The 13579-nt window shown below is 48.6% G+C and overlaps 1 protein-coding gene across 2 annotated transcripts in view; it reads left to right on the forward strand.

Moving 5' to 3' along the window:
- Positions 1-13579, forward strand: part of cp (ceruloplasmin) — a 75205-nt gene that overhangs the window by 15491 nt on the left and 46135 nt on the right. For both annotated transcript variants that reach the window (XM_085989831.1, XM_085989830.1), the window contains exons 4-5: positions 2611-2790; positions 8386-8640. In XM_085989831.1, the coding sequence (XP_085845957.1) occupies positions 2611-2790; positions 8386-8640 (435 nt within the window). The remainder of the gene's footprint in view (positions 1-2610; positions 2791-8385; positions 8641-13579) is intronic.

Raw genomic sequence — 13579 nt, forward strand, 5'->3', positions numbered from 1 at the left:
TTAGGTACTTTTTGAAGTGTAGTCACTGTTGCAATGTAGGAAACACGGCAGCCAATTTGCACACAGCAAGCTCCCACAAACAGCAATGTGATAATGACTGGATAATCTGTTTTAGTGATGGTGATTGAGGGATATATATTGGCCAGGACACCTGGGAGAACGCCCCTGCTCTTCTTCAAAATAGTGCCATGGGATCTTTTACGTCCACCTGAGAGAGCTGACGGGGCTTCGGTTTAATGTCTCATCTGAAAGGCGGCACCTCCGACAGTGCTGCACTGGAGTGTCAGCCTAGATTTTTTTGCTCAAGTCTCTGGAGTGGGGCTTGTACCCACAACTTTCTAATTCAGCGATGAGGGTGCTATCAGTTGGCACATCATAAGGAAGAAAGGTAGAGGTGAAGCCTGTGAGAAGGGCAAGCATATAAAGAAGGATGTTCTCCGCTGCCTCCTAGTCTGGATGATATCTTTACTGGAATTGCTTGTCTCCAGCCCAGCAATTCCAGAACCTCAACAGATTTATCTCCGAAGTCCTGTCGCCAAACAGGACATACCTTGGCGCGAGTGGAACATAAATGCCGGCACGGACTGGTTGGGCTGAATGGCCTGTTTCTGTGCTGTATATTCCACTTAATGCTTTAAACACTTTCAGCTCCAAAATAAGAAGGATGTTCAGCATCCAGGACTGCTACTGGGCAGCGCTAATCTGGGGGAACGTTGACTTGTACCTAGAGGGCTACCACTGCAAAACCTAACCTCACTGATAAAGCATGGGAACTGAGGCCTTCTTACCAGCCCTCCTTACCCAGAAAAGTCTGCAAGGGATCCAGGAGCACTAATGCTCTTAACCTGGTGGAGGCCTGCAGCCTCCTGAAAAAAAAACCCTTAGGTTTGTTGGCACGTTCTCCAATCTGATGCAACGAGAAGTTCCCAGGAACACTCTTCTCAAGCAGATTTAAAGGCTGACTGGAAAAAGATATCACAAAACTAAATTAAAAACGTGTATTTATATAACGTCCCAAAACGCTTGTTGAGTAAGCAACATGGCAGGCAATTTGCGCAAAGCATTCTCTTATCACTGCATTTAAATATAAACCTAGATTAAGGCCTAGAAATTCAGTGGCGCCCCATTTGGGGTGCCAGCCTCGCCAGGGTGCTAAAAGTAGCGCCCCGGAAGTAGTCGCTGCCGCCCGCCGGAAATTGACTTTGCGCGCCCCAGAGGGAAGCGCGGCGCTACTCGAGGCACCCCGCATCCCTCTTGGGGTGCTGCAACTCAAAATCACTGCGCAATGTGCTGACAGTGCGCTGCGGTACTGCAGGCCTTCCTCCCCTTCTTAAAGGGGAGGGGCCTGCTGCAGCGCGAGCGAAGATCGCGAGTGCCGGCAAAAGAGCCCGGCACCGAGGAGAAGTGCCGGGCTCTCGGAACACAGCCAGCACTCCGCGGGGGGGGGGGCTCAGGAGGCCGGGGACGGCGGCGCGGAGAGGTGCTGGCAGGCGGCCAGCAAAAAAAATGGCCGCCCCGCACTTCAGCGCCTCTACCGCTGCAAGTAGGTCCCCCTGAACTGGTCGTAAACAGTGACCGGCGTTAAAGCAGGGGGTGCCACTAAATTTCGCGATCGGGGCAGTAGCGGGGCGCTGCGCACACCGATGACGTCATCGGTAGCGGTGCAGCGCTAACGGCTAGCGCCACCACTAGCGTCCCACTGAATTTAGCGGGAGGCGTGGCCAGTGGCTTGCGACCCACTTAGTGCCCTCTTAAGGCGCTAACGGGTGGCGCAGCCCACTGAATTTCTAGGCCTATGTGTTCACATCTGGAGTGGACATAAAGCTAGGCTGACACTCCAGTGCAGTGCTGAGGGAGTGCTGCACTGTAGGAGGTGCTGTCTTTTGGATGAGATGTTAAACCGAGGCCCTGTCTGCTCTCTCAGGTGGACGTAAAAGATCCCATGGCACTATTTCGAAGAAGAGCAGGGGAGTTATCCCCGGTGTCCTGGCCAATATTTATCCCTCAACCAACATAACAAAAACAGATCATCTGGTCATTATCACATTGCTGTTTGTGGGAGCTTGCTGAGTGCAAATTGGCTGCCGCGTTTCCCACATTACAACAGTGACTCCACTTCAAAAATTGGCTGTAAAGCGCTTTGAGACGTCCGGTGGTCGTGAACGGCGCTATATAAATGCAAGTCTATCTTTCTTTAGGTGGAGTTAAAAGATTCCAAGGCACAACTCCAAGAAGAGCAGGGACTTCTCCTAATGCCCTGGTTAACATTCCTCCCTCAGCCACCACCAAAAGCAGATTATCTGATCATTCATGCATTTGATGTCTATCGGGCTTCCTTGGGCATAAATTGGCCCACCGTGTTTGCCTACACAATGACCGCACTTCAAAATTAATTCAGTGGTTGTAAAGTGCTTTGGAATGTCCTGAGGATGTGATTAATAAATTTAAGTTCTTACTTTCTTAGCTTTAAGTATTTTATGGTGCAAGTTGCCCGTTGGCCATTCCCGTTTTAGCCACCAAACATCTGCCTAGCTCAATGGAGACTCTGACAAAGACACAGTTCCGTATTATATAGGAATCATTATTTCCATCTTCCTGTTTGACTTATAGGCGTTTTAACTGGCAAGAAGAAACATGGCAAGGAGAATAATGAGGAGTTTGCCCTAATGTTCTCGGTGATGGATGAAAACCTCAGCTGGTATCTGGATGACAATATTAGAAGATATTGCACTAACCCAAGCAAGGTGGATAAAGACGATGAAGATTTTATGGAAAGTAACAAAATGCACTGTAAGATACCATTTATAATCTACTTGATTGTAATTGCTTCATTTTCACAGAAAGAGTGTATGTAGAACCCCAGGACCTATGTCCTCTTTTGCACAAAGTCTTGGGTAGGCATTGTCCCGGTCCTTGCCAAGCGCCAACGGTTCTCTGTCCCACCGTCTATCAATTTTAATCCCATTATGCGCTTTCTCCACCTTCCAGCCATGTGTCCTAGCCTGCATTTTCTGCTCCTGCAACTCTGAAATACCACCTGTCCTCCACTTACTCTGCTCCACCGTCTTTCAGTCGCCACATCACTGTTTCTGCGTGTTGAGAGTTGAACTTAATATTATCATTTTAACATAAATTGCACCAAAATCTTCCTGTTCAAATACTCAGAAATCCTGAAGTATAATTGATGCGCTATCAATTACTCAAAAGACTGAGGTTAAGCGAGTAACTAACAGGCTTTTATTAACAAGAGAATGAAGGTGTGCCTCGAGTGGTCGACTAGTCCAGAATACAGAGGGACTGTGGAGCAGTCACCTTTATACCTGGACTTGTGGGAGGAGTCAGCCGAGGCATGTACAGACATGTACACAGTGGAATACAAACACTCATACAGGCAGGTATAACAGTGGTTTACCACATTCACCCCTTGTTTAAAAATGAGTCCGGCGGGGTGAAGTGCATTAAAAGTTTGTGTATTGGAGTCTCTCCGGAGGTCTTGTCTGCCGCTGTGATCGACGTGGCGACGGCAGGGGTAGTGAAGCTTCCGGCGTCGAGTCCCGCGTAGGCTGGGGCACTGGTGTGTAGTCCTCGTGGGTGTCGAGCGGGTCGCGGGGCCCAGGCGTGCCGTCTGCTGGGGTTGGATATTGGATCGTGGGGGGGGGTGGTAGTGGGTAGTGGGTTACTGGGGCCCCCGAGGGTGCGAGGTCTCGTATGGAGACTGTGTCCTCCCGCCCGTCCGGGTATGCAATGTAAGCATACTGGGGGTTGGCGTGGAGGAGGTCGACCCTCTCGACCAGGGGGTCCATTTTATGGGTCCTCACGTGTCTTCTCAGTAGGACCGGCCCTGGGGACGTCAGCCATGGTGGTAGCGATGTCCCCGATGTGGACTTCCTTGGGAAGACAAACATTTTCTCATGAGGGGTGGCGTTAGTGGCAGTGCAGAGCAGTGACCGAATAGAGTGGAGCGCATCGGGGAGCACATCCTGCCAGCGGGAGGTCGGAAGGCCCCTAGACTTTAAGGCTAGCAGGGCGGCCTTCCAAACTGTCGCATTTTCTCTTTCCACCTGTCCGTTCCCCCGGGGGTTGTAACTGGTGGTCCTGCTTGTGGCAATGCCCCTAGCGAGCAGGTACTGGCGGAGTTCGTTGCTCATAAACGATGAGCCCCGGTCTCTATGGATATAGCTGGGGAAACCGAACAGGGTGAAGAGGTCGTTCAGACATTTAGTGACCGTGGCACTGGTCATGTCCGGGCAGGGGATGGCGAACGGGAAACGGGAGTACTCATCAATAATGTTGAGGAAGTACACATTGCAGTCGGAGGAGGGGAGAGGCCCTTTAAAATCAACGCTCAGGCGCTCGAAGGGGCGAGTGGCTTTTATCAGGTGAGCCCTGTCTGGTCTATAAAAGTGCGGTTTGCACTCAGCGCAGACTTGGCAGTTCCTGGTCATGGTCCTGACCTCCTCAATGGAGTAAGGCAGGTTGCGGGCCTTGATGAAGTGGAAGAACCTGGTGACCCCCGGGTGGCAGAGGTCATTGTGGAGGGCCCGTAGTCTATCGATCTGCGCGCTGGCGCAGGTGCCACGCGATAGAGCATCCGGGGGTTCATTGAGCTTCCCGGGCCGGTACAAGATCTCGTAATTATAGGTGGAGAGTTCGATTCTCCACCTCAAGATCTTGTCGTTTTTGATTTTGCCCCTCTGCTTGTTGTTAAACGTAAAAGCAACTGAACGCTGGTCAGTGAGCAGGGTAAATCGTTTTCCGGCCAGGCAGTGCCTCCAATGACGCACAGCCTCCACAATAGCCTGGGCCTCCTTCTCAACAGCGGAGTGTCTGGTCTCCGGGCCCTGGAGGGTTCGTGAAGAGAAGGCCACGGGTCTCCCCGCCTGATTAAGGGTAGCGGCCAGGGCAAAGTCTGACGCGTCGCTTTCCACCTGGAAGGGGATGGATTCGTCCACTGCGTGCATGGTGGCTTTGGCAATGTCTTCCTTGATACGGTGGAAGGCTAAGCGGGCCTCTGCCATCACGGGAAAAGAGGTGGACTTGATCAGCGGACGGGCCTTGTCCGCATAGTAGGGGACCCACTGGGCGTAATAGGAGAAAAACCCTAGGCACCTCTTCAGGGCCTTGAGGCAGTGGGGCAGTGGGAGTTCCATAAGGGGACGCATCCGGTCGGGGTCGGGACCGATGACTCCGTGTTCCTCAACACAGCCAAGGATGGCGAGGCGGGTTGTGCGGAATATGCACTTCTCCTTGTTATACGTCAGGTTCAGGAGTTGGGCGGTGCAGAGGAATTTTTCGAGGTTTGCGTCATGGTCCTGCAAGTCATGGCCGCAGATGGTCACATTGTCCAGATATGGGAAAGTGGCCTGCAACGCATTTTGATCGACCATCCGGTCCATCTCCCTTTGGAAGACGGAGACCCCGTTGGTGACGCCAAAGGGAACCCTAAGGAAGTGATAGAGGCGGCCGTTTGCCTCGAAGGCATTATACTGGCAGTCCTCAGGGCGGATAGGGAGCTGGTGGTACGCTGATTTCAGGTCAATGGTCGAGAAGACGCGGTACTGCGCGATCTGGTTGACCATATCAGCTATGCGGGGGAGTGGGTAAGCATCCAGCAGGGTGTAGCGATTTATTGTCTGGCTGTAGTCGATGACCAGGCGCTGCTTCTCGCCGGTCTTAACGACCACAACCTGGGCTCGCCAGGGGCTGGTGCTGCCCTCAATAATCCCCTCCTTCAGGAGCCGCTCCACTTCGGTTTTAATGAAAACCCTGTCCCCGGCACTGTATCGCCTGCTCTTTGTGGCGATGGGCTTACAGTCGGGGGTGAGGTTAGCAAACAGTGGGGGGGGGGGGTGACTCTGAGTGTGGAGAGGTTGCACCTGGTGCGCGGCGGGCAATTTGGAAGCTGCTGGCTGCGGACTGTGAGTGGGGGGAGGGGTCCACCGTACGCCATCGTAACACTTTTAAGGTGGCACTGAAAATCTAACCCCAGTAGAACGGCAGCGCAGGGGTGGGGCAGGACCAGAAGTTTAAAATTATCGTACACAGTCCCGTCTACTAAGAGTGTCACCACGCAGTAGCCGCCAATGTCCGCCGACTGGGACTCGGAGGCCATAGAAATCCACTGGTGCGCAGGCAGGACTGGGAGAGAGCAACGCTGCACCGTGTCGGGGTGGATGAAGCTCTCCGTGCTCCCAGAGTCAAAAAGGCAGGTTGTTTCGTGACCATTTACCTTAATGTCCATTGTGGACCGGGCCAGTTGGTGCGGTCTCGCTTGGTCCAGCGTAACAGAGGCCAGCGTAGGGGTCGGTGTGTCGCTGCGGGTATCAGATGAGGCGGTGTTGGGGGCCTGCTGCGTCCCGGTTGGCGTCCAAGATGGCAGCGTCCATGATCCCCATGTGGCTGGAGGCGTCCAAAATGGCTGCTGTTCCGGTGGTTCGCACATGGCTGGGGAGGCCCAAGATGGCGGCCCGCACGGCCCACACGCGGCGCTGCCGGGGTTCGGGGTGGCTTTGGACCTGCAGACGCTGGCGTAATGTCCCTTCTTCCCGCAGCCCGAGCAGATCGCATTTTTCGCCGGGCAGCGCGCTCTGGGGTGTTTGGCCTGGCCACAGAAGTAGCATTTCTGGCCTTGGGACACTGCTGCGGTAGTTGGGCCGTTGCTGGGATGTGGCTGGGGTGGCACGGCGCTATGAGACGGTCCTACCGTGTCCCAGGCTGTCGTTCCCCGCGGCGTCCACGGTGCAGAGGAGTAGGCATCCATGCCCCGGTAGGCTGCGTCCAATGATAGTGCGAGTTCAGAGGCCTTATTGAGGTCGAGGTCACTCTGCTCCAACAGTCGCTGTCGGGTGTAATTGGACCTGTGGCCCGCTACAAAAGCGTCCCGGATAAGTTCCTCTGTGTACACGGCGGCCTTTACATCCTTACAGCCACAGGCCCGGCCAAGCACAGACAGTGCCTGAAAGTATTCCTCGGTCGATTCCCCGGGTTGTTGTTTACGACTCCCCAGGAGGTGCCTGGCGTACACCTCGTTCACTGGGCGCGTGTACTGGTCCTTGAGGAGCTTGAGAGCAGCCGTGTACGAGGTCGCATCCTGGATGACCGAGTACGCTCGGTGGTTCACTTTGGAGGTCAGGACATCCAGTTTGTCCTCATCCGATTTGACCGTTGCGGCGGAGGCGATCAGGAATTTTTCAAAACACCTAAGCCAGTGAGCAAACTTGGTGGATGCATCCGCCTCCCGATGGTCTAAGTCCAGGCATGCTGGTGTGAGGATCTTCTCCATTATAAAAAAATCTTGTTAATAAAATTAATGCGCTATCAATTACTCAAAAGACTGAGGTTAAGCGAGTAACTAACAGGCTTTTATTAACAAGAGAATGAAGGTGTGCCTCGAGTGGTCGACTAGTCCAGAATACAGAGGGACTGTGGAGCAGTCACCTTTATACCTGGACTCGTGGGAGGAGTCAGCCGAGGCATGTACAGACATGTACACAGTGGAATACAAACACTCATACAGGCAGGTATAACAGTGGTTTACCACAATAATACCCCACAAAAAACTTACATCTTAAGAAGACATACCCTTGACAACTGTCTGTTGTGAGCAGATAGCTTCTGCTGAAAAGGTGATGTGTGTGAGACACCTTACAGGCTGCTACTAGTAGTACCAGGTATACAAGTTAAAAAATCTAAAGTAGACAAAAGTCCATTTTGCGGCAGTAGGGCACTATTTGAAATGCAAGTTGTAGTATATATAAAATAATAAATAAGTGAGAGTAATTACAATCATATAACATGCAAGAGTGAGGTTTGAATGATTAGTAACTAATATATTAATCTCTCAGTTCTAAAACACTCCAGGTATCTACTATTTTCCTTATTATATAATGCTGTCACTGAGTCATTGTGTCATCAAGAAGTAATTTACAGTCATTACTGCGACATTCTCAGGACAGCAAATGTTATAATTCTTATTTACTAAAACAAACATGGTTTGAGTGGGCACAAAAATTCCAAAGGATTCGTATCTCAGCTGTGCCAGTAAAGGTGGGGGATGGGGGGGTGGGGCGGGGGGGGGTGGAATGCAGAGTGCGGCAGGTCCCCACAAAGAGGGAGAAATGCCAGTGGTTCAGTCCTTCCGGGATGCTATGAAACTCCTCTTGGCAGGCAGAAGGCTAAGAGAAGCGGTTTGTCATTTTGGGCTGGGGGAAAGTTGGGGTGCGGGAATGCTGCATGGGTTGGGAAGACCAAAGAAAAGGAGGAATGAGACAACAGAATAAAGTGCGGAAGGGGGTGGACGAAGCATCAAAATTGCTGAAAGTTAAAACGGGTCAATATTAAAATCAATATTCTGTAACGGCCTTACACTCTATTTATATTTTTCAGCCATTAACGGATACGTCTATGGAAACCTGCCTCGCCTGTCGATGTTCACTGGGGACAAAGTGGTCTGGTATCTATTTGGGATGGGAAATGAGGTGGATATACACTCTGTATATTTCCATGGACAGACTCTGATCGATAGGCATCACCACGTTGACACTATCAGCCTATTTCCTGCCACATTTGTCACTGCTGTGATGGTGCCCAAGAACCAAGGAACGTGGCTTCTCAGCTGTCAAGTCAATGACCATATAGAAGGTCTGAACGTTTTCTTCTCATTCTCAACATCTTGGTTGGGAATTAAACATTGCAGAGTATAACATATTTAGAAAAGACAGAGAGGGAAAAGGGGGAGGTGGAGTAGCTGTACTTATTAGGGATAACATAATGGCAGTAGAAAAAAAGTGACCCAGCTATCAGCAAGACAGAAACAGAATCCATGTGGATAGAGATAAAAGATAATAAAGGATCAATCACACTAATACGGGTAGTCTACAGACCACCTAATACTTTTTAAATGGTGAGAAACTTTCAAATGTTGGTGTTCAGAGAGATTTGGGTGTTCTTGTGCAAGAAACACAGAAAGCTAGCATGCAGGTACAGCAAGCAATGAGGAAGGCAAATGGCATGTTGGCCTTTATTGCAAGGGGGCTGGAGTATAAGAGTAAGGAAGCCTTGCTACAATTGTACAGGGCCTTGGTGAGACCACACTGTATTGATTTCTTTGTGGGTTCAATGACGACACATTCATGAAAGAGAATGAGTTTTAATCTAAAGTCTGTTCAACTCTTTATACAGCTTTACAGGAGACACGATGCTAGTGATGCATCTAGAATGAAACTGAAACTAAACTCCTCTGCTTGTCTCTCACATGACCTCTGCTGGTCAGGCATAAGCAATCAATACATGCAAACATGCTGGTAAGACATGATAATCAAACAGGCAAATAACATCACTATTTGCTGATATCATTACACACACCTGGAGGACTGTGCACAGTTTTGGTCTCCTTATCTAAGGAAGGATATACTTGTCTTGGAGGCGGTGCAACGAAGGTTCACTAGATTGATTCCTGGGATGAGAGGGCTGTCCAATGATGAGAGATTGTGTAGAATGGGCCTATACTCTCTGGAGTTTAGAAGAATGAGAGGTGATCTCATTGAAACATACAAGATTCTGAAGGGGATTGACGGGGTAGATGCTGAGAGGTTGTTTCCCCTGGCTGGAGTGTCTAGAACTAGGGGGCACAGTCTCAGGATGAGAGGTAGGCCATTTAAGACTGAGATGAGGAGGAATTTCTTCACTCAGAGGGTTGTAAAGCTTTGTAATTCTCTGTCCCAGAGGGCTGTGGATGCTGAGTCTTTGAGTATATTCAAGGCTGAGATAGATAGATTTTTGGACTTATGGGGAATCAAGAGATATGGAGATCGGGCGGGAAAGTAGAGTTGAGGTCGATGATCAACCATGATCTTATTGAATGCTGGAGCAGGCTCGAGGGGCCGATTGGCCTACTCCTGCTCCTATTTTTTATGTTCTTATGGAAGGAAGGTAGAGGAAGAAATATGCAGACAAATTAGGGAAATTAGTAAAAAACATAGAATAATAATCATGGGGGATTTCAACTACCCAGATATTAACTGGACAGAAGAGGTAGGTAAAGGGGATAAGGGAAGAGTTCCTTTCTAACCCAATGTGTAAAAAGCCCAACAAGTGAGGATTTGCTATTGGATCTAGTAATGGGGAATGAACCAGAGCAGGTAAGAGAAGTAAAAGTAGGGGAACATCTAGGCAATAGTGACCATAATATAATACGCTTTAAGATAATAATTGAGAAGGACATAGGTATGACAAAGACCAAGGTAATTGATTGGAGAAAAGCTGATTTTGAGCGGCTGAGAATAGAACTTGGGAAAATAAAATAGATATCAATATTGGCAAACAATGATGTAGAACAGCAATGGGAAACATTTAAAACGATGTTCAACAGAATCCAGGAAAAATATATTCCGCTAATAAACAAGAACAAGCTAAACACTAATGAGACACCGTGGAAGAATAAAGCCATAAGGGAAAAATTGAGAGTAAGGAAAGAGGCATACATTAAGTACATGGACAGCGGGGGAGAGCATGATAAGGGAGAATATGAAGGGATTAGGAGAGAAGTCAAAAAACAATTAGGAAGGCAAATTGGAACTATGAAATTAAATGATCAAGGACAATAAAACATTATAGTAAAATATTTTACAGGCACATAAATAAAAAAAGGAAGGTCGAGATGGGAATAGGGCCACTAAGTGATGGAGAGGATAATATGACAGGCAGCAATAGAGAGATGGCAGAAATATTAAAAATAATTACTTTGCTTCAGTATTTACTAGGGAGATAGAACAGGTGGAGATGACATTTAAAATAAAATGAGGAGATATACTAAATAAACTAATAAAACTCAAAGAGGATAAAACCCCTGGTCCGGATGGATTACATCCGTGCATTTTAAAAGAATCTAGGGAAGAAATAGCAGAGGCATTACTACACATATTTAGCAATTCGTTAGAAAAAGGTGTAGTGCCAGAGGACTGGCGGATAGCTAATGTAATACCTATATTTAAGAAGGGAGATAGAACATGTCCAGGGAACTATAGGCCAGTCAGCTTAACATCAGTGATAGGAAAAATAATGGCATCCCTACTAAAGGAGAAAATAGAAGAACATCTAGAAAGGAAAAATATAATAATAAATCGTCAGCATGGATTTCAAAAGGGAAAGTCTTGCTTGACCAACCTAATTGAACTTTTTGAAGAGGTAACAGAGAGAGTAGACAAGGGTAATGTAGTGGATGTAATTTATCTAGATTTTCAAAAGGCCTTCGATAAGTTACCACATAATAGACTAATGAATAAGGTCAGGGAATGCAGAGTCAGGTGACAAGTAGCAGAATGGATAGCTAGCTGGCTTCAAGGCAGAAAGTAGAGAGTAGGGGTAAAGGGTAGCTATTCACAGTGGCAGAAGGTAGGAAGTGGTGTTCCACAAGGATCAGTGCTGGGACCACTGTTGTTCACAATTTATATTAACAATTTAGACCTTGGAATCAAAAACACAATTTCTAAATTTGTGGATAACACCAAACTGGGGGGGAAAGCCAATACTGAGGAGGACTGCAACAAATTACAAGAAGACATTAATAAACTTGCAGAATGGGCATATAATTGGCAAATGAATTTCTACACAGATAAATGTGAGGTATTACATTTTGGTAAGAAAAATAGGGGGTCACATATTACAGTAAACTCTTGTTTAAATGGCACTTAATCATCCGGAATTCTTAAATAACCGGCAAAATTCAGGAGTAGGTTTTGAGGCTTCCACCCCAGAAGGAACGGGACAGTAGTGTCCCGAAAATGGTGGGGAATGACTTACAACTTGTTCCTGCCGTCGCTGTGGGTGCTGCAACCTTCCCTGCACAGTATCAGCTGGCCATCCAGCCAAAGAGGAACCCAAAGGGAAGTTTTACTGTATATTTGTGGCTGTGTAACCGGGGTTCTCGTACCTTTTGCCGTGTAACCATGGCTCCTGTACCTCTGGTTGTGTAACCGGGTCCCCTTTACCTGTGGCCGTGTAACCGGGGTTCCTGCACAAGTGGCCGTGTAACCGGGGCTCCTGTACCTGTGGCCATGTAACCGGGGTTCCTGTACCTGTGGCCGTGTAACAGGGACTCCTGCACAAGTGGCCGTGTAACCGGGGTTCCTGGATCTGTGGCCGTGTAACCGGGGTTCCTGTACCTGTGGCCATGTAACAGGGACTCCTGGATCTGTGGCCGTGTAACCATGGCTCCTGCACCTCTGGTTGTATAACCGGGTCCCCTTTACCTGTGGCCATGTAACCGGGGCTCCTGCACAAGTGGCCGTGTAACCGGGGCTCCTGTACCTGTGGCCGTGTAATAGGGACTCCTGATTCTGTGGCCATGTAACAGGGGCTCCTGTACCAGTGGCTGTGTATCAGGGGCTCCTGGATTGGTGGACATGCAACCATGGATCCTGCACCTGTGGCCGTGTAACCGGGGTTGCTGCACCTGTGGCCGCGTTGTTGTATCCGTGTGTTAATAGAGACACTGAAGACAGGAGTTGGTTTCACAGGTGTTTACTGAACAAAGTCTGGAGGGGAACTAACTGATACAACACAATATACAGGCTTATATAGCCCGAGTGGCCATTACTGGCATTACAGTACACAGGGGGCTCTTAAAGGCACATACACTACAATTCCTCCCCTTTTAGCCAACCAGTACATAATATTTTAAGTAATCATTAATTACATGTTACAAGAAAAATAATCTACACATTGCTGTAGTTAATTAATTATAAGTCAGTCTCTCTGGAGGCTTCCTGACTCGGTCCGGATAACGCCTCGGTGGTGTAGTAGTTTCTGGTGGTGTAGTAGGTTCTTTTGGCAAGGCTGATTCAGCTTGAATGCCAGTGTCGGGTTCATCAGGTTCCAGTATCACCGGATCGGAGGTAGATATGGGTATCTCTACTTCATCATTAGGCGTATAGAGTTGTGGTGTAGGTTGTCCCTTTTCGGATGACTCTATGATCTGGTCAGCATGGCGCCTTATTATGTTTTCTCCGATGTCCACGGTATACATCAGCGGTCCTAGTCGTGTGCAGATAGTTCCAGGCTGCCATTTCTCAGTACGGTAGTCCCAGGCCAAAACTTGTTGACCTATCTGGAAGGTTCTAGTTGGCCTTTCATTCATGCCTTGAAATTGCCAGTTCTCCACGTCCCTTCTGATGTTTGGCTTGATCAAATCCAGCCAGCATCTTAGGCTTCTATTGAAGAACATCATGGCGGGAGTTTGGTTTGTAACCATATGTGTTGCATTCCTGTATGCAAACAAGAAGTTATCCACCTTGTGCTGAAGTTTTATGTCTTCATTATCCATGGCCTTTATGGCCTTCTTGAAGGTCTGGACAAACCTTTCAGCCAATCCATTGGTGGCGGGATGGTATGGGGTGGACGTGTAGTGCTTAACCCCATTGTTTTTTAAGAACTTCCTGAATTCTTCGGACACAAATTGTGGTCCATTATCAGAACAGATCTGTTCAGGCAGCCCATTCCTGGCAAATATGGTCCTTAATACTGTGATGGTTTTTTCCGTGGTGGTGGAGGACATCTTTATTACCTCCGGCCACTTGGAGTG

The sequence above is a fragment of the Somniosus microcephalus genome, chromosome 6 (assembly GCF_052327205.1).
Source record: "Somniosus microcephalus isolate GS21.2 chromosome 6, FLI_Smic_1.0, whole genome shotgun sequence".
NCBI classification, from domain to species: domain Eukaryota; kingdom Metazoa; phylum Chordata; class Chondrichthyes; order Squaliformes; family Somniosidae; genus Somniosus; species Somniosus microcephalus.